Source organism: Blennius ocellaris (assembly GCF_963422515.1).
Source record: "Blennius ocellaris genome assembly, chromosome: 2".
Taxonomy (NCBI): Eukaryota; Metazoa; Chordata; class Actinopteri; order Blenniiformes; family Blenniidae; genus Blennius; species Blennius ocellaris.
The window spans coordinates 12,429,606-12,453,292 of record NC_137651.1 but is presented as its reverse complement, the minus strand read 5'-3'; the positions used below and the strand labels follow the sequence as shown (position 1 = coordinate 12,453,292).

General features: G+C 40.3%; 1 protein-coding gene across 8 annotated transcripts in view; it reads right to left on the bottom strand.

Moving 5' to 3' along the window:
* LOC308139734 (muscleblind-like protein 1) overlaps window positions 1-23,067 on the bottom strand; it is a 65,118-nt gene extending 42,051 nt beyond the window's left edge. For 6 of the 8 annotated variants that reach the window (XM_080509239.1, XM_080509243.1, XM_080509242.1 and 3 more), the window contains exons 1-2: window positions 22,179-22,330; window positions 7,615-8,693 (exon numbers count right to left, since the gene is read on the bottom strand). In XM_080509239.1, the coding sequence (XP_080365365.1) occupies window positions 7,615-7,788 (174 nt within the window). In that variant the 5' untranslated portion in view covers window positions 7,789-8,693; window positions 22,179-22,330. Of the gene's footprint in view, window positions 1-7,614; window positions 8,694-12,349; window positions 12,417-22,178; window positions 22,331-22,956 lie in introns of those variants that run through there. The other 2 variants (XM_080509240.1, XM_080509241.1) reach the window with 2 other exon arrangements.
* Between the last annotated feature and the right edge of the window lie 620 nt (window positions 23,068-23,687).

Below are 23,687 nucleotides of genomic sequence, written 5' to 3'. Positions count from 1 at the left end.
GTGCAGACGGATACTTACTATCTTGTTGGAGACACATATTACTCATATATTGCTCTGTACTACAACATATTGAAAGTAAAATTTGTTTACATTGTGCTCATTGTCCTTGTTGTGTACTGAATTAAAAATAACTAAAATAAGCTAGAATAATTCAATATACATGCCCAGATTTTTATGTCTTTTTTTGGATTGCTTTGTATCAGCAGGATGCGTGTTTGGGAATATTTCAGGTGATTGTTGTTTCTATCACAAAAACATCTGGGGACTTTTTATTATCACAGATCAAATAATAAAATTCAGATGTGCATGGGCTCTATTAAATTCACAACATCCAGCAAATATACACAATACCCATGTGAGGCTGTATAAAAATCACATTTTCCAATGAGAACAACACACACACACGAAAAAGATGCTGGCACATCAACAGTATGGGATATCACAGCATGACAACAGTGCATAACAACACAGCCAGGGCTAAATGAAGGCTTTTCACAATATTTCCAATAGTAGTTAAGGTAAAACTATGCACATTTTCATGGGTAACTATGGAAGTGCTCAACATACTTTTGCAATCATTTTTTTCTTTATTAATTATTCTGCATTTGCATTTTGAAATGTGGTCATTTAATCAAATCGTTGAAGGAGCATGAGTTCATTCATGGTCTGCAGGTCGATTATGGGAGAATAAAATTAAATGTCATCCTATTCTTTCATGCAACTAATTTTCATTCGTCCCCCTTGTTTTTCTATCCATTCATTCATCCATTTATACTTTTTAATTGGTTTTTTGCAAACCTAAAATGAAGGCCACACCCTGGATATGTCGACAGTCTAAATAGAGAAAAAGAGCTGATAAAAGTCACATACATGCAAGGCCACAGGCTTGTACAAACTTTGTACAAAACTTTCTCTTGGTTTGATCATTTTTATGATTATTATATTTTAATTGGTTATGCTGCAGCATATTACGGAACGTTGTCAATTGTTATATTGTATATAATTGTAAATTTATATTCAATACTAAGGAATTGTAATCCTCCATGCAAAGTTATTTAGACATTTATTTTTCAAATTGTTAAGCACCCCTCAGTCATGGTGGGTGCAGTGGCAGGAAATATATGTTGGGCAGGGTGATTGATTTTCATACCCTACTGCAGTTTCCTGAGTGTAAGCCATTTCCTTGGTTTTTATAGTTCATTGGCTAATCAGATTAATAATAATCAGTGATTTATAGATCAAAATATACTCGTATGTAACATCTGGGATATGACAAGACTGTATGACAACAGAACCCTCCATAAGTACCATATTTAATCTCACAGTGCAAGCAAAATGTAGCCACAAATAAAATGAAAAAAGCCACACAGCAAAATTTAAACTAGAAATTACCAATATGCAGTAGAAAATAGTAACGAAGCAGAAAGTCTGAAAAACATGTGAGGGATTGGAGAAAAAAAAAAGGCATCTACAGGCCAAGGCTCTCCTACATTTTGACACAAAATAATTCTTGAAGTCTTGGAAAGAAACTATGATAACAAGAATAATACAATGTTACCTTATTAAAGTACTGATTCTGTTAAAACAGAATGTATTGTGAGCGTATTCAAATAAACTGAAACTAAGAAATAGGTGGAAACAGGTGTAACAGTTACAGCAACTGCAGACGAAGAAAACTTTAAAGATATTTCAAACGGAAAGCATCTAAATGGAAGATTCATAGTCTTCCATAGTCAATGTTCTATTAAAGAGTTTCTAAAGAATATATAAGCAATGAGCCCATTGAAGCATGAACATTAGGGTTAAATATGTAATGGTCTAAATTCAGTTAAGGTAAGGTTTCTTGTCAAGGGAAAACTTGAGAAAAGGTATCAGAAGACCCAAAAATAATGAAAATTTCAAATAGGAAAAACAAAATACTCAGGAAATACTCAAGTAATTTTAACATGGTCATCAATCGCCCTTCCATCATACTGTAATGGAGCTCCTGTGGATTTTTGGTTCAACCTCACCTGCTTCCCATCACCCAATTGTGAGTTTATTGTCTATTTCTAAATACCCCCAGACTTACTTTTTATTCGCTCTCAGAAAACTAGCTTTGTTTCCAGCTGCTAATGGCAACAATATGCTGAATTCCTTCAGCAGAAGCCAAAGAACAAGCATAGATCCTGTTTTCTTTTTTTTGTTTAGTTTTTTTTATTATTATTTCTCATTTGCAGTTTTCCAACTAGTTCCAAATTGGTTGTTTGTCTGTGCCTTTTGAAGCTGACATTGTGTTTGGCAGACTTTATACATATGATCTGTTCTGACACCTCTGTAGCAACACGTTGGTTTGGCAGCCAGAAGAAAATCTTGACTGAGATAATATAGTTTTTCATGTTTAAAGCAAACTCTTTTTTCTTCTCACCACTGAGAGGGGACTGGATGCTAACCCAGTTCAAAAGCAATGTTGGAGATTGTTGGCTCCCAGTAATTTCCTTGATGCCTCGGACGCTGGATCTATAGACGCCAACCACTGATGAACACACCCACTGTAAGCAAGGGGACACTTGAAAGTTAAATCAAAGGCACATCCTCAGGTATGCTCAAATATCAAGTTTGTTCTGGTTTTCTTTGATGTGCAAATGTCATTTTGACAGCTTTAAAGCAGGCAAAGCATCAGCTAACCCCAGTGATCTCTGATCCCCCTGAAGAGGTTGGGGTGGATTTGTGGACCACTATTGTCGACCATGTGCCCATCGTCTTTGCACCAGATCAGACAAAAAGTTCTTTGTATGAACGTGACCACATTTTCAGATGTGATTTCCATATAGCCTCATTATCAAGAAATGTGTCAATGACTGATGTTCGAAAGTGTCCAGTTGAAATAAAAAAAAAAAAAGATCACTTGATTTTAAGCAAAAATGTTGGAGATGTTATTTAATGAAAATGGCCATATTCATGCACACATGCTGATAACTATAATAAAGGAACACAAACATTTATATGTGCTGGTGAATTGGCTGTTATAAGTTATGTTATAGTGCAGAGATTGAGCACATTGAAGTACATTCACTCTCATCCAGCTATTTCAGCCGCATTCTTCTTAAAAGAGTAAATGGGTGAATTAATATGTAAAATAATCCTTGTGCTGTGTACCCAGACTGTGACATTCTCTCTTTGAAATGATGCTTTACTTTGTTATTCTGAGCTGAGAGGGTGAGTCCCTCTGTAATATAAGTCAAATCCTGCAGACTCCCATTGCCCCTGACTCATTTCCTGTGCACCTCCATCACTCAATCCTCCATCAAATAGAACTTTCCACGACATTTATGTCCGACAAACACATTTTTTTGAGACACCACTGAATAACAGAATGACATTCATGAGAGACAGGAAGAAATAAAGACGTGTATGTCTGCATAAGAGTGATGACAATGCCCAAAGCTGTGATTTGTGAAAATGTATACAAATCTTGCTTATTAAATCTCAAATAGACTTTTTGAAAGATGAAAAAATTAAAAACCTGTACATTTTTCAATTTTTTTTCCTTCTTTAAGCCCTGGTTTCTTTTTACTGGACTGAATTTCAAAAACACCGAATGGTGGGTGGTATGACAAATTGTGCAGAAGTAGGAAGCCACGTTTACCATCATCCATTCCTTTATTCCCCTTTCTCTCTCTCTCTCTCTCTCTCTCTCTCTCTCTCTCTCTCTCTCTCTCTCTCTCGCTCTCTCTCTCGCTCTCTCTCTCGCTCTCTCTCTCTCCATCCTACTGCCTGGCCTGCCCTTATCCTATTGCCCCTCTCTCCAAGCTTAGCTATGTGTTATGGATTCATCTGCAGATAAAGCAGATCTATCATTCTGTCATGAGGGCCGGGGAAGGGAGTCAGAATGTGGAATGCCCTGGCACTGAGACCAGGGAAGGGCTGCATGCACAGTGCTATGCTTCCTCGCACATTCCCTGCTGCGCCTGCTCTTGCCCTCCGCAGCTCTGTTCGCCTGTCTGTTTTCATGATCCCCGCAATGCCCCAGCAACCACTCCACCCACTTAACCATTCCGGTCTCACCTGTACCATCCAAACCCACCGAAGCTCCAAACAAACAGCCCATGACTGTAATAACACAGTGCCTGGCTTAACAAGGAATCCACCCCCAGGTATAAACCAACTGAGCAGCAGCCTGGGCCGCTTGACTGACATCCAGCTCTGATCTCCAGTTGCAGTGAATAACAACCGGCCATGCCAATCAGACAGGAGACAAATTACAAGACGTGCACAATACAGTGGACAGAACCAAAATCATGCCCACTTAAGCAAACCACCCAGATACTGAAATAACGATATTTCACACATTTACACAATCTCAAGTTTCGTGGCAACAGTGCGAAGTTTATGTGTCATTTATGTGGCTTCACACCTTTTGGCATATGTATACGTTCATGTAACTGAATATGGATAGATGGTAGCCCCATATTAAGGAGTGTCAGTCTTTAAGTTTGGCTCTCAGCCATGGCACATGCTGCCCTCGGGTAAAACCTCCACACACAATTTCTCTGTTGTTGGAAAAGTCAATGCGTCACCAGATGTAGTGTATACTCACACTGGGCAAGTGTTCACAGCTGAGTAGTCATTTTCACATGTATCAGGACTGTGTACTTACATTTACACACAACACATTACAGGCCTAATAACTGATTTTATTGTGGAATCATTCATCACAGTTACCATTACTGAAGTATTTTTGAAGTTGGTTTGTACTAGATGAAAAACACTGGGAGAGCTGCTGTCTTTCTATTCTGTTCTTGAAGCCTGAGCTCATGTTACCCTACCCTGCTCCACAGTGCTGAACACCTACCGTAAATGAACAGGTGCTCCCTTTAATAAAATCTGACTGCTGCTGTGTTCATGTAGTGGTTTTAATCAGATTGCTGCTTCTTCATCATGAGTCTGTTTCCTAAGAGAAACCATGTTTGCAAACAAACTTGTGATGACCCATATCAGATCTAAGTTATGCCTGATTAGTCCAAACAGACCAAAATAACAACCAAAATAACACAAGCGCCCTACTATTTGATTTCAAACTAACTAAACCTAATGATCGAATCAGTCATACGACTGACTTGCACAGTGCTGAGAGTTCAGCGAACCTGTCACAGCGATACAACTGCATTTAAACTATTTAAAATAACAGAGATAATTTAAAAGAATTGTCATTTTTGTTTTGTAACTAGGGAAGTTACATCATTACTTTCTACAGAGGTCACTGTGTATGTGTATGTGTGTGTGTGTGTGTGTGTGTGTGTGTATATATATATATAGATGTGTGTGTGTATATATATATATATATTCTTAGCAGCTTATCCTCCACTGCTTACATTGTACTTTTTTCCCCTTTTCACTGTCTTCTCTTATTCTGACAATACTTTAGTCGAAGCAGATTTACACTTGGTTCTGTGTATCTTAGAGAAAGCATTAACAGAACGTATGTTGTGCAAAACAAAGTAGAGTAGATGCCTCCTAGACTAGGTTACTTCATCAAGGTGTTATCAAATCAATTTTATTGGGCATATTTGCTAATATTGAAACACCTGTTCAAATAAAACAATATTAACTACTTTACTTTATGTTATGGCAAGCCACGTCCTGCTGGCGAAGCAGCCATGGGTACAGATTATTCAGGAAAATGTCAATACTGAATTGAAGTATGTAGGAAGTATGATTTGGCCTATATGTTATATCAGACATTCACGGTCCCCAGACGATGATTTGTTCTAACTCTGATGGTTCTCTAAAGAATTCCTTGTGAAGTGACATTTTTTTTTGTTTAAATAGCAAACAACTACAAAAATAACTGCCATTAAATGTGCAGAGCTTTTTCCATTAGTGCAATCATCATTCAAGAACTTCCAATTAATTGTTGACTCTTGTATTACCATTCTCGCCTCCTTCAGTTGCTGAATGTATTTGCATCAGTTTACATGCACTCTGTCAGTTGGCTGCCCTACTACAATAAAATGCAAATTCACATATTCAGTTTAAAAAATATACCATCATTTAATCATCTGAGTGCATTGCAAGCATGTCAAACTAATTTTGAACAAATATTGAACAACTTTTTTTTGTTGTCCAACAATCTTTAATGAGCTTTGTTTGGGTTGACAGTTGATGCTAAAATGATTTCTGGATGTGGAAGAGACCTTGTGTTAATATGGCCAACATTATTACCCGATTGTTTAACATACTGTGTCTGACACATGACTGTTTCAAGACATCCATGTCTCTGTTACAAGATAACCACAAGTGACAAAAATGTTTTAGTTTTATCTGGTGAGTGTCCTCAGCAACGTCTGGGTTGAAATTCTAATGGAGTTCGTACAACGTTTCTGCAATGTAATTGAATATTTCCCTGGATATTTGTGGCTCGAACTCATCATAAATTGTGGCAGCTCTGTGACACATGAGCGTAACCACAAAAAAAGTGTCTTCACTACGTAATTAAAATGGCTATAATCAACTATAATGAAATTATATCACTAAATACAGAGGTTCCTGTCACCTTAAGAAAACAACAAATAGGAATAAATATGTAAAAACCTATGCAGTGTGTCAAATTGTTCTTGTTCCGTTTACCCACATATAACACAGCTTTACAACCATAACATCCAACCCTTTTTTACAATCATGCATTGCAATTATGATGCTGGAAATGTCCGATAAATGCAATCAAATAGAAAGCTATGGGTATTTTTTGCATACACTGTAATAAAAATTGTTGTAGTATATTAAGGTATTTTGTAGAAGACATGGTTGCTGGCATGGACTGTGACTTACAGTAAATTGCTGACATAAATAAACTATGAATTATTGTGCATGACATTTGCATTTGAGTCTTCCAGGTTCAGATGAACTATTCTCTATATATTTAATGCACAGCAGTTTGCAAAGAATGCCGTATTATTATGTTTATCAATGTGCATGTATATTCTACACAACATCATGGTATCTCCCTCCTTCTTTCCGTCTGCTGTTTGATCCCCCCCCCCCCCCCCCCCCCCCCTCCCCCAGCAGTCTCTTGGAGAGGAGATGCATAGTGGGAGTGTGTTGTCTCAGTGCCCATGTAAAAATAGACAGTAAATTACAGGGCCTTCTGAGAACACCCCACTGTGCTACATGACCTCAAAATAACACACAGCGAAATATACCTAGACTCACATGCAAATGTGAATTGCACTATATGCTGGCCTATTTCTATTTTTCCCCATTCAGCCTGTTGATGCGTTGATCATACAGAATGTTTCGCCATGTGCCAACTGACAGCCCCTCACTAAAGTTATGTGCTTGCAAAGGAAACTCTGAGTCTGAATCACAGATGTTAATGTGATTATGGCCTCGTCTCCCCTTACGAAGACACACATGCAGACTGTAAAAAAAAAAAAAAGTATTTATACGGATATGAATTGATTCTCTTGCCAGGGCCTAACCTCAAAGTGCACGTACGACGTTCTGCAGCTAAATCACTGCAGATTATTTCCACTCATTGTTGTCTGTGGAGGAGCAGCTGATTAATTCTGCATCAACGCCTGAATAAAGGCAAAAAAAACAGGGCTGTGACGAATGGCATCACAGGTGACTCACCTTGAGTGAGTCAAAACAGGCAATGACTCTGCCATTTTCCACTTGACAGCTTTTGGCAGGGTGGGCAAACTTGCACTCGCTGTCCGGTCGTGAACAAGTTCCTCTCTGGAATTCCCGACAAACCTCCAATGTCAGCCACTTTGTGTCCCGGATCGGTGTCACATTCACCGCCATTTTAACCAGGCAGAAGGGGTCGATTAGGACAAATGGGTATCCAGCAAATGCAGTTGCGTTTGAGTCTGTATGTTTCAAATAACACTGGGGTAAGTGATGGGGAACAATAAATAAAGGACATGGGCAAAAGCCAGACTTTTAGAGGTTTTCTCCCCAGTGTCTGATTCTGAAGTAAAACCTAAGAGGTCCTGGGCTCGCCTACCACCTGCGGCCCATCCTAAAAGCCTGTTTGTAGCTCAAATGGGAATCCTTCAGAGTCTGTCACCCACGGCCTGGGCTGGTGATGGCCACAGAGGTTTACTTTGTAATCTCTCTCTCTGAAACACAAACACACACACACACGCACACGCAGACACGCACACACACACAGAACTCTAAAGTCCTCTAACGGGCCTCGGTTGCTCCTCAGCTGAACTGTCAGATGAGACGAATGGCAAAACACATTATCGATCGAATTGGGCCATGATGAAAAAATGCAGGGCTGGAGGAGGAAGAAAGTGTAGAAAAAGGAGGAGCGGGTGGAGGAAGTGGTGCACGAGACGGAGGAGGAGATGGCTGGTGGAGGGGACAGCAAAGAGACAATCTCCTTCCGTTCACTGGGGCCGATAAAAGCTGTGTGTTTTTAATATCAGGGTCTGTCTGTGGAGACAAGGGAAGTGGTTGACTTCCAAAGAGGAAGGCTGAGTGGCATGGATAGAGAGAGTCTTGGCTCCCAGACAGAGTGGTAGGAGGAGGGAGGTATCACTGCTGTGGCAAGGGCCTCAGTGGACGGGCTTGGCAGTCATGGTGGTCCGGGTGCTCCTGGTGTAGCTGGCAACTCCCACAGACATGGACAGATACAGAGGCACAGGCGGCTTCAGCAGAGCCAAACAGCCACGGGGGTGAACAAATGAAGGCACTTCTCTCTGTGGGGAAGGAGGGAAGAGTGTCAGTGGAACAAGGCTTAAAGCGCACACGTGCCCACAAACACGAGGTTAATAAAGTGACACGTGCACACAATTGGATTCATACACAAAGCTGAATTTGAACACGGCCTCTCATTCATTCTCTGGTGCACCCACTCTCGCAGCAGGCCTCACAGAGACGACCAGGCTTTCAGCTGGAAAATCAAACACCATATTGCAAACAGTAAAGCTCAGACATTCAGGCAGAGACAATATATCTCAGATAAAGACAGAAGGAGAAAAAAAGAGAAGCGGAGAAAAAAGAGAGATGACAGAGAGTACAGAGAATTGAATTAATGGATTTCAATATCTATTAGTATATGTATTCACAACAAAGTAACAAGTCTTTGATACTTTTTTAAATATTAAATATTGTACACATGTCATCCTCACAAAAATTAGCAGAAATATAGAAAGCGGATGTTGTGAAATATTACAAACCATTTTCAGTAACAACTGGTGAGTGTTTTAGTATCAAATCACTGATTTATCACTTATCAATCAGTCCATCCGTGGTGAGATTGGGAAAGTCAATTCAGCTGGCCAGATTGTCCCAGATGCTAGATTTTCCTTTCCTCAAAAAAACAAAAGAAAACCTAAATCAAGTTGCCTTACTCACAATTGAACTCAGATATGGGTACGTCATTTACAGCTCAAGAAAACCTGGAACAGGTACAATGTTTTGTACAATAAGCCATTCTGAAAAGCTGATATCCTCTTTCAACAAATCATTAATTCACACACAAAACCCAACACAGCTTGGTTGTAGAAATCCTTGAGCCTGTGACTGGATCATGGTTAGAACTGGATTTAATTTGATGGATGGATGGATGGATGGATGAATGGATGGATGAATGGATGGATGGATGGTACACGCATCTTACTCAAGATGCAGGTGATTCTTTTTTCGCTAGATATTGAAATCAAAGTGTGAAAAGTGAAAAGCAGAGCAGGAAAAAAGTTCAAACAGTGAGTGCATGTGTGTCATACTCTTATTTGGGACATTTGCTTTGGTGAACTACTTTTCCTGCCCAGAGCAGATATTTCAGGATGTGCGTGTCTGTGTGGACACAAGTAAAAGGCCAGGGCAGCCTGCTGTATTTGGCAGGATGACCACAGTAAGGAGAGAGATTACTGAAAGGACTACCATGACCAATGCATTAAATATAGAGCCATGGAATTAGTCTTGTGGATCGTCTGTTCCTATTTGCTTCGTGACATCGTTTTATTTTTCTCTGCAATCTGCCACGGAAGCCCAGATGTTGTGATGGTTGGTGGCATTTCTTGTGAGCAAATAAAAACACAAATACCAACATAAAAATGCAAATGACTTCCACAAGTATATTCTGGCTTTCTTTGTAGGGGGAGGATCATATTTCTTAGTTTACAAAGGCGGTGACTCAGTCACACCTTCTGTTTCATGTATGTCTCAAAGAGCAGACAGACAGTCACTGTATCCCTCAGGGACAACACGTATGATAAAGGTCAGTAGAAATGGCAGAGAATCAAATAATCTCAAGTTTAAAAATGAGAAAAGATTTAATAAAGCATATTCTCTCTTTTACCGGAAGTATTGAATTCATTGAAGAAATAATCAGGTCACATATGTTCAGGTTTAATTCAATTCTATAGATATGTCATAGCTTCTGTTTCACTCATTCATTATAAAAATCAAATGTGCGGTGGTGTGCTTACAGGATGTCTGAGGAACATGTCAGACAGACATGCAAAATAATGCAAAGTAATTATTGAGTACTTAAGGAACCCTTCTGGGCCACCGAACTTAAGGAACATGGAATAGCAAGTGTGTTTCCCAAATCATGCAAAATACTGGGAGGAGTTCAAGGTAATAGATTCATTTCTGACATGTGATTTGATTTACATATGAAAACACGTGTGATTTATCATTGCATTTGTTTTTGATAAAAAGAGAGCAAATTACCTCAGTTTTTCGCAGAGATGCAACTCTTATTGTGGTGAAATGCCTCTATTCAGCTGACTCCACAGGACTTTTGCTTGCTGACTTTTTGTCTTTCATTATATTTCCTGTGTTGTAATTGTTCTGAGGTGATCAAATCTTTATGAAATCTCTTCTGTTGTTTTTGTTATTACCACAGCAACTTTATGACCGAACATCTCCCACCATTTTCTTGTTTTTTGTTGCCAAATTCAGAGTGATTTGAGATTTTAAATTAACATTCCCATATATTCGATAATATCCTCCACCACCACATTCAACAATCACCTCCATGGCAAGCACAGACAAGCGGACACTGAAACAATACCATTTCCAGCAGATCTGTTTGCATGTGGCATTACTCATGGTGTTATTCTTGGCTGATCACATGCTCAATGCATGTAAACTAATAAGCAACTTTCATTAAAAATCCATTTATTTTAAATGTCCGTCTCCTGCTTCATCCAAAAATAGTCACAGTCAAGTTTTGCTTTTGTTTTTTTTTTTTTTTTTTACTTTTTTGATAACTGTAGGAAGTGGAACTGTGTATATAATTCTGGACTGGATCATAAATACATATTTAGAAAAGTTACCAAATCTACATTATGTTCAATGTTAACACAACCCCACACGGAACAGCATAAACTGCCTTGTATTTATGCGTGTGCGAAGAAGCAAAAAAATTCAAAGTGGATGAAGGCAGAAAATGAGGTTTGTCATAAAAACAGCCTGGCGTCCATTAAAAAATCCCAACACAGAAACTTGTGCTGCCAAGTATCAGATTTTGGCCCAAAACAAGGCTCAAAACAGTACTGCTTTGCTTCAGGGGTCACAACTATAAGCAGAGAGGAAATATGAGATCAGAGTGAAACCCAACAAATATCTAGTAGCACTGAGCTCAAATGTGCACGAACATAAAAGTGAATATGCTCCATTTGAAATGACTGCTAGAATGAAAAATAAGCAAAAAGCTTGAGAATATATACAATTTTGATTAGGCAAATTTACCCTTGACTCTCAAGGCCATGATATGCTACTTTTCATAAAGGTTTTCTTTGGTTTCCCTGCAACACTTGTGTAATATCCTGACAGAAACAGCTATGATGAAGACAGTTTGAATTTTCTTTTTTTTTTTCTTCTTCCTTTTTTTTTTAATGGGGGGTCCACCATGACATGTATTACCAGTATTAGGATCAGTTCCTCTCAAAAGAGTGAGTGAGACACTGCTCACATCAAAACAGAATTAAAACTGCCGAGTAGCATATGTGAGAAATGACTTGGGGAGAGCGGAAATATATAAATAAAGGAGTCATCAATAAGCATCTTAGCATGTGTGAATAATGCATGTGGCCATTTCCCATAGCCACAGGCAGAAGATATTATTATACCATCAGATCAACTCGCCAAGGTAATAAGTTGGAGAGAAGTGGGAGGGTGAAAAATGTGGGGATGTAATAGACCCACAAATACACAGTTCTTTTGAACACAAAACAGAATAGAATACACAGACACAGACACAGACACAGACACAGACACAGACACAGACACAGACACAGACACACACACACACACACACACACACACACACACACACACACACACACACACACACACACACACACACACACACACACACACATGCTGAAAATGTATGCCTTACATCTGATTCCTGACAAACTTCAGCTGTTGGTCTTGTGGTCTTCACAAAGCAAGGTGTAATGCCGAGAGCGTCACAGGGGTTTAAAAGGAAGCCATCTGATCTCGCGCTAATCTGTCTGCTATAACGGTGCCACCACTTTCGCTGAACTCTGGATTATTTTATGCCTATGACAACTCTACATACACAAACACACTGATCGCCGGGTGACACCACTGCTTTTGAATTACAGACTGCTAAGACCCAGTTTTACACACCACACACACACACACACACACACACACACACACACACACACACACACACACACACACACACACACACGCATAGTGGCAGCAATTTAAACATATTTCCATAACCAATAATAGTTGTCTTGAAAACTTATATGTTTTTATAGCTGGAAGTTAATTTTTTTAATTACTTATAATATTAACAATGTTGATAGACAAACTGACAGACCAACATGAGGAAACTCTGACTTCTTGACTTGTGTCATAGCATTGTCGTCATCAGTAATTACCGATGACAAAGTTTGCTTTGAGCTTCTCCCAATATCTTCTTTCATAAAAGTCAGTGAGAATATTCCGCTATGTGATTTAGCTTGTGGGTGCATGGAGGCAGTTTAGCCCTTTTGTCACAGTTTAAACACAACACACTCACTGAAGTTGTTGTGGACTGTCTTAGGCCACATTTACCTGGGTATTTAAAAAAAACTGTGATATTTCTCTGCGGTTAGGATTTACATTTGCACATATACACAGCTACAAGTCACCACAAATTATAATTTCTGCAAACTCCAGTCAGACTGAAACTGTCCAGGATTTTCATGCTTCCCGTTACACTGCCCCCTACAGGTTTGGCTGCTCATAGTAGCTCTGAACCAGGAGTATATGTGGGTCCAAGTCAATGAAGATTTTTTTGCAAACGTATGGGGGAAATATCAGTTTTTGTAAAAACCCGGGTAAGTGCCAGCGTGGCCTCAGTCTGGTCATGTGACTTTATTGTTGCAAGACCTTTAGGACGAGCATCATCGGAAGCTGTTCGTTCTGTAGCTCTGTTGCACGAAACATCTGTTCACTTGAAGAGGAGAGGCTTAGCAATCCTGGACAAACTCAGTTCCTCTAACAGCAGTATGAAAGCCACCATGGCCTGTTTTCTTGTTTTGCATGTTGTGTTTTCTCTTCCTTATTTGGTCTTTCTCATTATCAGAGTCAATCATCTGTTGAGCACTTTGTATTGTGTTGTGTCTGCATGAAAATGGCTTTTAAAAAAAAGATTGATCGACATTTGAAAGTGGTAGTGACGCTGGATGAAAAAAAAAATTACTGTAGGTCATCCAAATTATTATTAGCTGTAATGAGTTGCTCAATATCTTTAACTTCATGCTTCTTTTCAACCTGCTGAACCAAATAAAAGTCGTCGGAGAATTGAGTCAGCAGGAGGCATCCTGCAGATCCCACAAACATCTATTGCCAATGTCATGGAAATCAATTCAGTGCTTGTTGAGGAAGTCCAGAAGAAAGTGGCGGGACAATCGATAGACAGACAAACTGACAATACCAGCCGACACACCGATAATGCTCGCCACAGCATTACTATACAATAAATGATGAATGTACTAATGAAGACGGCAGCACTACATTTTGGGTTTGATGTGACTCTACTGTTAGTAACTGCACTGTTTAGTACAAACTATTTGAAAGTGAGCTATTAACTTCAGCCAAATCCAGCCCGGTGTCTGAGAACAATAAACAGACAGAAAATATGGGGAGAAATAGAGTGAACAGGGGCCAGAAATGTGAGACATTTATTTAACTTGGAGGACTTCCTGAAAATGGGAGAATGGAGAGTGAAAAGCGAATAAAGCAAGAAACATTTATCCAGGTTTGATTTGAATCAAAACTAAATCCCTAAAGAAAGCCACCACGTAAACTCAGATCTGTTAAAATGCCCTCAGAGTTGCTGTCTTGTTTGTTTAGGTCTTAACTTGACATTTCAGACATTCCTTAAGTGTTACAAATTCAGTTTGGGGCCCAGAATCTAATCTGAATACTTTCCCCCTTCAGTATGTTGGGAAACAAGGTCCATTAGAAACAGAAGCGATCATAATTTAAGTCATGCAGTAGTTTTAGAGGGAAGAATTGCACTGTATGAGGTGCACCTTCTAAAAGGCTAAAAAGGAAGAAGAGGAAGAAAATAAGAGGAAGGAAAGTTGGAGGAAGGAGGGGAAATTCAGTAATGTGAGAGGTTAAAGGGCGCTGACTTCAGCAGCAGCAAAAAGCAGATGCTGGACGCTTCATATTACACCACATCGCCGGCTGACCGGGATATCATCTATAAACGACCTGAGCTGCCCTTTATACCGATAGGAGAACCGGGGAGCATGCGGATGGGGCGGGTAGGCTGTGAGAGAGACAAATAGAGTCAAGGAGACCAGAGGTGGTGACAAGATAAGGATAGAGGCTCGCAGGAGAGTGATGCGAGGCAAACAAGAGCAATTAGTACAAGTTGCTGAGAGACAGATGTTGCTGTCTGGGAGTGAGAGTAGAAAAATCAAGGTGAGAGCTGGCAGGTATAAAAGAGGAGGAATCAGAGAAAGCAGCAAGGATGAGAAAAGCTGAATTTGGTTCCATTTCAAAGCACTGCTGGTGCTCTGCTGTGATACCATCTTGACATTTCTCATCTCTCTTCATTTATCTTTCTCTGATCCCCACCTGTATAATTTTACTCTTTCTCTTCACGCCCAGGCTTTACTGTTTGTCTTTCTTTTTCCTTCCTCAGAAATTTGCTCTTCTTCTGCCACACTGAGGCTCTAGTATCATGTGACATCAACAACTTTGTGAACGTGGTTCATCTTTTAATAGTTGCTGTCCTCATTTTATTTGCCCAATGTCTCAACCCCCCCCCCCCCCCCCCCCCATCCCCTCCACCGCCACCACCCCCCCAAGCTTCCCTTCTCGCCGTCTCTCTTCTCATTTCTTGTTCACACGACACCTTATGCTGCTGCAGTAGCACAGTAATGCGCTGTAAGGTCATCATCGCCACAGCAACTAGATAAACCATGTTCAAAGCAAGAACAAAGTGGTTAATGGTGTCGTATAAAAGGAGCATGGGCGGAAACCATAAGAAACGCTATATTAACTGAGCAGTGTCGCCCAGCAGGCTAAAAGACTGCCCATTAATGTGGCCTGCCGGGAGTCAGCAGTAGCAAGAGACAACTCTCAAAGACTGGGACTGTGTGTGAAGTAATCAAACAAAGACCTGTTTATATGAACCAAATGGTTACAAAAATGCTTCTTTGTTATAATTACGACTGGACTTGGTAGCCAATGATACTTCAACAAAACCCAATGTCCCAATTCCATCACAGTAAGATCAAAAAGTACTTCTTTTTCCTGGTATTTTCGAGGAAGAAACAGTTTAGGAATGTAGCTTTATGTCACTGTGCAAAAAGACCATGACCATCTCTTTTATTGAGCCTCCACAGCGATAAAGATCGACGGCGTTGATACAGCACAAACTGTCCTGATCAGAATCAAATCTTTTTCTTTTTTAAATTTTTTTTCCCACTCATAAGAAAGATAACATCTAATATACATTCTTCCTCACAATGGTACCAGATATTCTCTCCGGCCCATAGTTATTAACTTCTCACTTGAGCCATACTTTCACAAATCAGCACCTGCTAATCACAGTGCTGATATCAGCCTAGAGCTAGGCTAAATTTCTCAGAAGACATAATGGGAAAAATATTGATAAAAATATGTATTTTTTCCTCTTTTTTTATTTCTGTAGTATAGCCAGATCTATTTGTGACAAAATCAGAGAAGAGCCGTTTCTGCTATTCCTATTGTGTGTACCGGTAACTGTTCATAAAAGATTTAATGTATAAAAATGTTTTTTTATAGATCTCACTAAACTCACTTTGTATGACTGCATGTAATGTTAATTTAAAAGTGACAAAAATTACACTCACACAATAAACTTCAGTAAAATGCTTGCCATACTTTTTTATAGCAAGTGGACACCAACAGCTTTCACTCTGAGTACTATTGTCAAAATTACAGAAAGTAAATGATCCATCTTCAATACCAGGGTTTCAGCAGTCAGGAAAAGTAAGGTACTCGACATGATGCAAAGTGTGTGATTTGAGGGAAATAAAGTGATTTCTACCATTTTTCCACAATGTATATTATATAGTATATAAATGACGGGCACATACTCGTTTTAATCTTATGTTTTGTCGTTTTTTCACTTGAAAAGGTTGCTGGTAAAATCTTTGTCTTCAGAATAGCATTCAAACTGTCTATAGGTTTGACCTAGTATTGTAATGAATGTCCTATGAAGCGTCATACCTTGTTATGAACTGTTCTTCTCATCATAAAACTGTCTCTGCTCACACACAGTACTTAATGATTACTTTACTCTAATTGATAATTTGTCCATATTTTGTATTTAGTTTTGGTATATTTGGTCACAATGTAGTCTTAATGTGTTTTGTTTTTTGTTTTCCTTTAATCTGTGTCTACCAAAAGACCTGTTGTTGTAACATCTGTTGTCACCTATTTCAACCCTTAACTTGCATTTCAAAGAGCAGCTATCAATGTGTTAATGTTGTTATTGCACCGGCATGATAATCATATTATTATATATTCATATCCTCAATATTTCATGAATTGACGAAACACAAAATCGAACAGGTTATTTAATTTTCTTTGTTTATTTGTTCGCTTTAGGAAGCTCTAATGCAACATTGTTATATTGCTGAATATGAAAAACATATTGAGGATTCTACAGTTGTTAATGATGAATAATATATGTATATATTTTCAATGGTACAGGTAATTTAGTTGAAATGAATGAAGAACACAAGCTTCTTTTTTTTCACTTCAGGCAAAAATCTTTTATTTTGTCTCCAAAGATCTACTTTCCCTGGTCTCAGTCAAAATAATAGCTTTGCTAGCTTTTCCCAGGCTTAAACTGCTCAAGGAGCACTGAATGATCAGCATGTTGGTCACATTTTAATGACCTCAAACACCTTGCCAAGGGGATGATGGTATTATAAGGCTTAGGCACGGACCCTGTCAAACAAATGCCCGGTCCCACCCATGATAGCTGGAGATTTGATCTGACAATCTTTAGCTGAGTGTTAGCCATCCGGCAATGACCCTCCATTTCGATCTTTCCATAGACTGTACCATCAGGGTAATCTTATACCCCACTCTACTGCCCAGCTTGTAGCATATGCATTAATATTGACGACAAACCATGACACAGCAGGTCCGCATTCCCCGCACAGGAAACGTAACCGTAGAGATGAACGGAAGGTCAGCCGGTGCATTGATATTCATGACACAACCATGAGAGTTGTATGTAGGCATATGCAAATCATCAACTATCCCTGAACAGCACACTGAAGCCCACATGCATGCGCACACACACACACACACACACACACACACACACACACACACACACACACACACACACGTGCGCGTGCACACACACAATCCATGTCTCCCTCCCTCAGCTGGAAGACAAACAGAGGGGAGGGGAGACATCGAGGGCAGTCAAGTGGCACGTGTGCAAGCTGTCGTCTGCACTGTGATATCAGCACAAGTGTTTTAAGAGCCTGACATGCACATAGGGGGGTGGGGGTGTCATTGGGGGTGTCATTGGTCTGCGTGTGTGTGTGTGTGTGTGTGTGTGTGTGTGTGTGTGTGTGTGTGTGTGTGTGTGTGTGTGTGTGTGTGTGTGTGTGTGTGTGTGTGTGTGTGTTGGGGGCGCACATCTGTTTTTAAGTATCTTACAAATGCTAGACATGTTTACATGTTTTCCATATGAATATATTGTTTACATATCCGCGTGTGTTATTCAAGCAATAGAATTTCCCCCCTGCCGTCACTGCACCACCTGGCTGTGGCAATGCCAGTGTAGTGTAATGCAGTGGCAGCAAGAGTGTCATTGAGTTCATGGACATAAACCAACCCACTGCCAGACCAGTCTGCTCCTCACAGGAATAGCAATGGAGGAGGCGTGCGTATGGGTATATGAGTGCAAAGCTGTGGGTGGGAGGGAAGATTGAGAAAGATTGGAAAATGGCGAGAATGAGAGGAAGAGTCACAGAGACAGAAAGACAGAGATGGACAGATAAGACTAACAAATGGGACAGAGAGTGATCGAAGGGGGATGTCTGAGAGGATATAGATGTAATGGGTGAGGGGGAGGCAGACAGATGCTGAAGAAAAACTGCTCACTCAGAGAAAAAAAAAAAAAAAAAGAAGCTTCCTTGTGTAAATTTACCACCTCGGCATGTAGTATTTCAAGCACAGGACTATTATCGCACTTGAGAAAAGGCAAACACTCTAACCCATGCGTGCACGCACAGCCTTCCCTTTTTGTTTTGACTGTGTCTGTGCTCTGACACATCTGAGCTTAGAGAGAAAATGCAGGCAGACAGATGAATGAGGGAATTGTAAAAACCTCAAGGAGAAAAGCAGAGTGACAGACAGAGTGAGAGAGGAGGGGATGTACGAGTAGTGTGGTCAGAGAAAAGAAAGTGGAGATAGTCAGCAAATAATGAGATCAGTGAGAGAAAGGGTTTCAGACAGAGGAATAGGTATGGCAAGATAAGAATAATAGGAAAAAATAATTATGCAGGCCAAGGGATGGTTCAGTAACAGTGAGATGATCACTGATTAGACGCCTGGTGCTTGAATAGCTTCATGGCTCAATGGCATAAAGATTATAAAGCTCCATAAATGAAGATTTTTACTTCTAATCATTACAGGTGCAGGCAAATCTGCATATTATGTGATTTGCTATATGTGACCCTCCTGAAGCAACTTGAGAAGTTGTGAGGTAACAACCTTGCACACAGTAATCACCATATTGGCTACAAAAATACAGATCAGAAGGTCTGGATATAATTTTGACTTGCAAACATAGTAACTAATAATGACTTTTACTTTTAGAAGTTTTGAAGCTGATCTGTAAATTGTAGTAAAGTAAGAGTACAACTAAATATATATAAATTGAATTCAAATACAATACTGATTGTGAATACTTGTAAATCATTACTCTCATTCATTCTCTCATATTCTTCATTACTGCTAAACATTTGAATTATTGACATTCCTGTAGTGTTTTTGATCAAAGCAGGAAATACCAAAGGACTGGATCATGCTGGAAAAAAATATCTTCATTCAGTTTTCAAAATCTAAACCACATGCACGCACATACACACATACACACACACACGCACACACACACACACACACACACACACGCACACACCACTACACTACTTCTTACTGACTTACACACTAGCATTTGGCCAAACAGGGGGACAATCTGTACTCTTCAGCTGTCTATGACCAGTGATTCAGTTTGACACCATAATCTGTGGAAATCACAGAGGGCTCCTCCATGGAGTCAACTGTATTTACTATAGATTACATCTTCCACGAGTGTGCATTAGTCCGGTGACAGCTTTGCAGACGGCAGGGAAAACAGCAATCATGCACCATTGACTGACTCACTGTGATTTTGACACTTGCCAAATGGCCTCGTAGGACTCCCCTCAACCATTTGTCTAAGCGGCGACTCTCTATCTGCCTCGCATGTTCTTCATGCGAATCCCTGAGGCTCGGGACTTACCTCACGGTCCCCTGATATAAACTTGATCAAAGTGTCCACCCTATTTATGACTTTTTTTTTTTCTTGATAATTGAATAACGCAAATAAGGACTGTGCTTGTGTCATCATGCATCATACGTCCGGATATTTTCATACAAACAAGCTGCTCATCTGCATTCGACAGAGTGCTCTGTGACTGGCGAGAGGACAGCAGGGAGATGACATCACTTAAAAAAAAATGACAGATGAGTTGGATGATGAGACTATGAGGCAGGGGAGGATTAGAATGAAGGACAAGTTCGTCAGAAAAATGAATCCTTTTTTTTCACAGTCCAATGCAGGTAGCTGGGATTCATCTCATTCTCCCTCTGTTCCTCTCTTTATGCTCACTCTCTCTCACACACACACACACACACACACACACACACACACACACACACACACACACACACACACACACACACACACTTGTTTAGTCAGAGTTAAATTGTGCTGTGAAATTCAGTATGTATCGGGCTGCCTCTGCACTCTTGTTGTTCTTTACTCTAATGACCTTGTAGATCTGCCTGCTCTGATCTGCAGAGAAGTGCTTTTTCTCTCATCGACTGAGAGCCAGACACCAAAAGAGTAACACCGAGCATGAGCCATTAAAAAGGCTAAAAGAATAAAAGAGAATTCTGCAGAGAAAGCGAGATGAAAGCAGAAACGTGTGAGGAAGTAAAACTGTGAAAGTGAGGGGAAGGTGTTGAAAATTGTAGGTGAGACGTTTTTATGCGAAATATCAGGGAAAATATCGATGCAGTGTGAGATCTGACATTGTTTTGAAAAAAATGACGCTTGTGATTGCACATTTTAAGGCAGGTTACCAAATATTAGCTCATTGTCCCAATTGCACTTTACTTATCCGACCCTCCATTGCTGCTCGAATAAAGTGAGATTAAACGCCACAGTATCAAAAAGAAATGTCTGTCACTTTCAAACCTCTGCAAGGCTTACATTGTACAAGTTTGTAGCAGTAGACAATGTAGCTTTAGTCATGGCCGTCATAGCAACCATGTTGATTGTTTTTAATGACCATGAGTCATTATTTTTGTTCTTTTGCAGGTGGAGTGGTTTGCAACATTGAAATAAAGGGAGGTGAAGATTTCATTTATTGAATTTATCTTTTTAACACAATCTAAATCTAAATAAAAGTGCACATTTAAGTCATATGAGCATATAGACATAAAGGTTTTATGTTCATTTTTATACACACAAAAGAGAGGCAAAAAGGCCCTGTTACTGAAGCTGTGTTTCCTTTTTTTAAATTCCTGCAACATTGCACATGTCAAGCAATCATTTTTTTTTGTTGTTGATTTTATGGCAGCACATGCTTGTGTGATCATGACTTGAGTGTCAGACTGGCACAGACAGCCTGCACAAGGCTGGATTTTGAATTATTTCCTGAGGGAAGTTGTAGTGTAAACACCAATAGTCGTGCCATCCTACAGGAGGGGCAGAGGGCTGTTCAAATGTCTGAGAGCCAGTTAGTGTGTATTACTGCATTACTTCATTCATTCATCCAAAACTGAGTGCATATGTAGAGCTTTAGTAGTACAAGCATAACACAACTGGGATTTCAGTGCAGCTCAAGAAGAAAGAAAGAAAGAAAGAAAGAAAGAAAGAAAGAAAGAAAGAAAGGGGATGTGTGTCAGTGTGTTTTTTGATCATGAGAGACAGTGAGATAACTATTCTGCGTGACATTGAACAACAACATTTCTCATCCTTCTGTTTGCTCAGCTCTTTTCCACATTGAAACTGTCCCACCTGAAACTACTGCACAGTAACAGTGAAGCACGGTCGCATTCTGCATTCTGCACACACATGCAAAGCCATCATTTCAAACATTCATCCAGCCCACTCACACACTCACACGTCACACTTAACATCAAGATGGTGAATTAAAAAAAAAAAAAAAAAAAAAAAAAAAAAAATCCACATTTGGCAGAACAAAGCAAGAAAAAGTGAACATGGACAACTCAGCTCTGTGTCTGAACACGCACAAAGTAAGACACATACACACACACACACACACACACACACACACACACACACACACACACACACACACACACACACACACACACACACACACACACACACACACACACACACACACACACACACACACGCAGAGTAATCAACAAAGACTTACTGTATCTGTGCAAGGACTCATCTGACTGCTGCTGGGAGGAGAACGGAAAGCGAAAACCTCATGCTTGCTTCGCGGCACTCCTCTCTTTCACTCCCTGTGTCACTGCCCCCTCCTCTTTCCTTTTTCCTTCCCTTTCTCCCTCCCCTGCCTCCTTTTCTTCCTCCTCCTCCTCCACCTCTTCCTTCACTCCCTGTCTTTCACTCTTTCGCTCCTTGTTTCTCGTCCCTTCCCTCCTGGCAGAGGCTTACTGTATTCAGATACACCAGTCTCCATATAAGGCAGCACCGCTAAACATGTCACACATAATTTATCCACAGCAGGCTGTGAGTTCACCTTTCACAGCTCGCGCTTGGATCGTATGCAAAAGAGGGAGGAGAGCAAAGCAGGGAGGGCAACACAAGGGGAACAGACAAACTTCTACTGTCAACAGCCACGTTCCCACAGTTTCACACTGTGTGAGAGTGTGTATGTGTCTGTGTGCATGTGTGTATGTTAACAAACGCTGGCAATCAGACCGTGAAAATGCTACTGGAGACCAGAATGCAATTCACCTGCCCTATTCCAACACCTCCCTCTCTGTCTCCCCACCATCTGTATCTGCAGGCAGTAAATCTTATACAGATGCTGTTTGCGAGACCCGTCCACCTGCACACCCCCTTTCTCTGCCAGACTGTGCTCCACTTATCTCTACTGCTACCTTTATGAAAAATGACTGACAGGCAAAAGAGACAGAGTGACAAAACAAACTGCAAGAAAAATAACATTTGAAAAGACTTACGGCAGCTCTGCAAAGGAGAGGAGGAGTTAAACCATGTTGTTTTTCGATTGAAACAAGAAGATGCAGCAAGTGGAGAGTGCGGTGGGGTGAGATAAAAATAATATGTCAACAAATAAAGATCCCATCGTGGGTGTTGTCTGGTTGCAGCTGTGAGAATCACTGCAATTCCCTCTGATGATGTGTCAGGTTTTGCACAATCGATAGCTTTAAGAATACATGCCTGGTGACCCCTGTTCTTCCTCCTACTAGTCCCCCCCCCCCCCCCCCCCCCCCAGTGTGCTTTTTATAACGCACTTGAAGCAAAACAAAAATGAGTGCAGCATACAGACTGCTGTTGTGACTAAAAGAAAGCCTAAACAGAGAAGAAGGGAAATTCTGAATAATAATAGCTGCACTTGAGTAGCGAAGCTGGCTGCGAGCTGCGAGCTTCCTCCTCCCTCCTCCACAGCTTCAGTCCACTCACAGGACAGCAAGAGTCACCGCTCTGTTGCCATGGCGTCCAACTCCATCAAACACTATGTCAGGTGTGTGTGTAAGTGAGCATGAGAGGTGTTGTGCTTGTAGAAGTGTGTGTGTGTGTGTGTGTGTGTGTGTGTGTGTGTGTGTGTGTGTGTGTGTGTGTGTGTGTGTGTGTGTGTGTGTGTGTGTGTGTGTGTGTGTGTGTGTGTGTGTGTGTGTGCGCGTACGTGGTTGGGGGTGTGGGTGTTACCAAGTGACTCAGAGCCACGTCA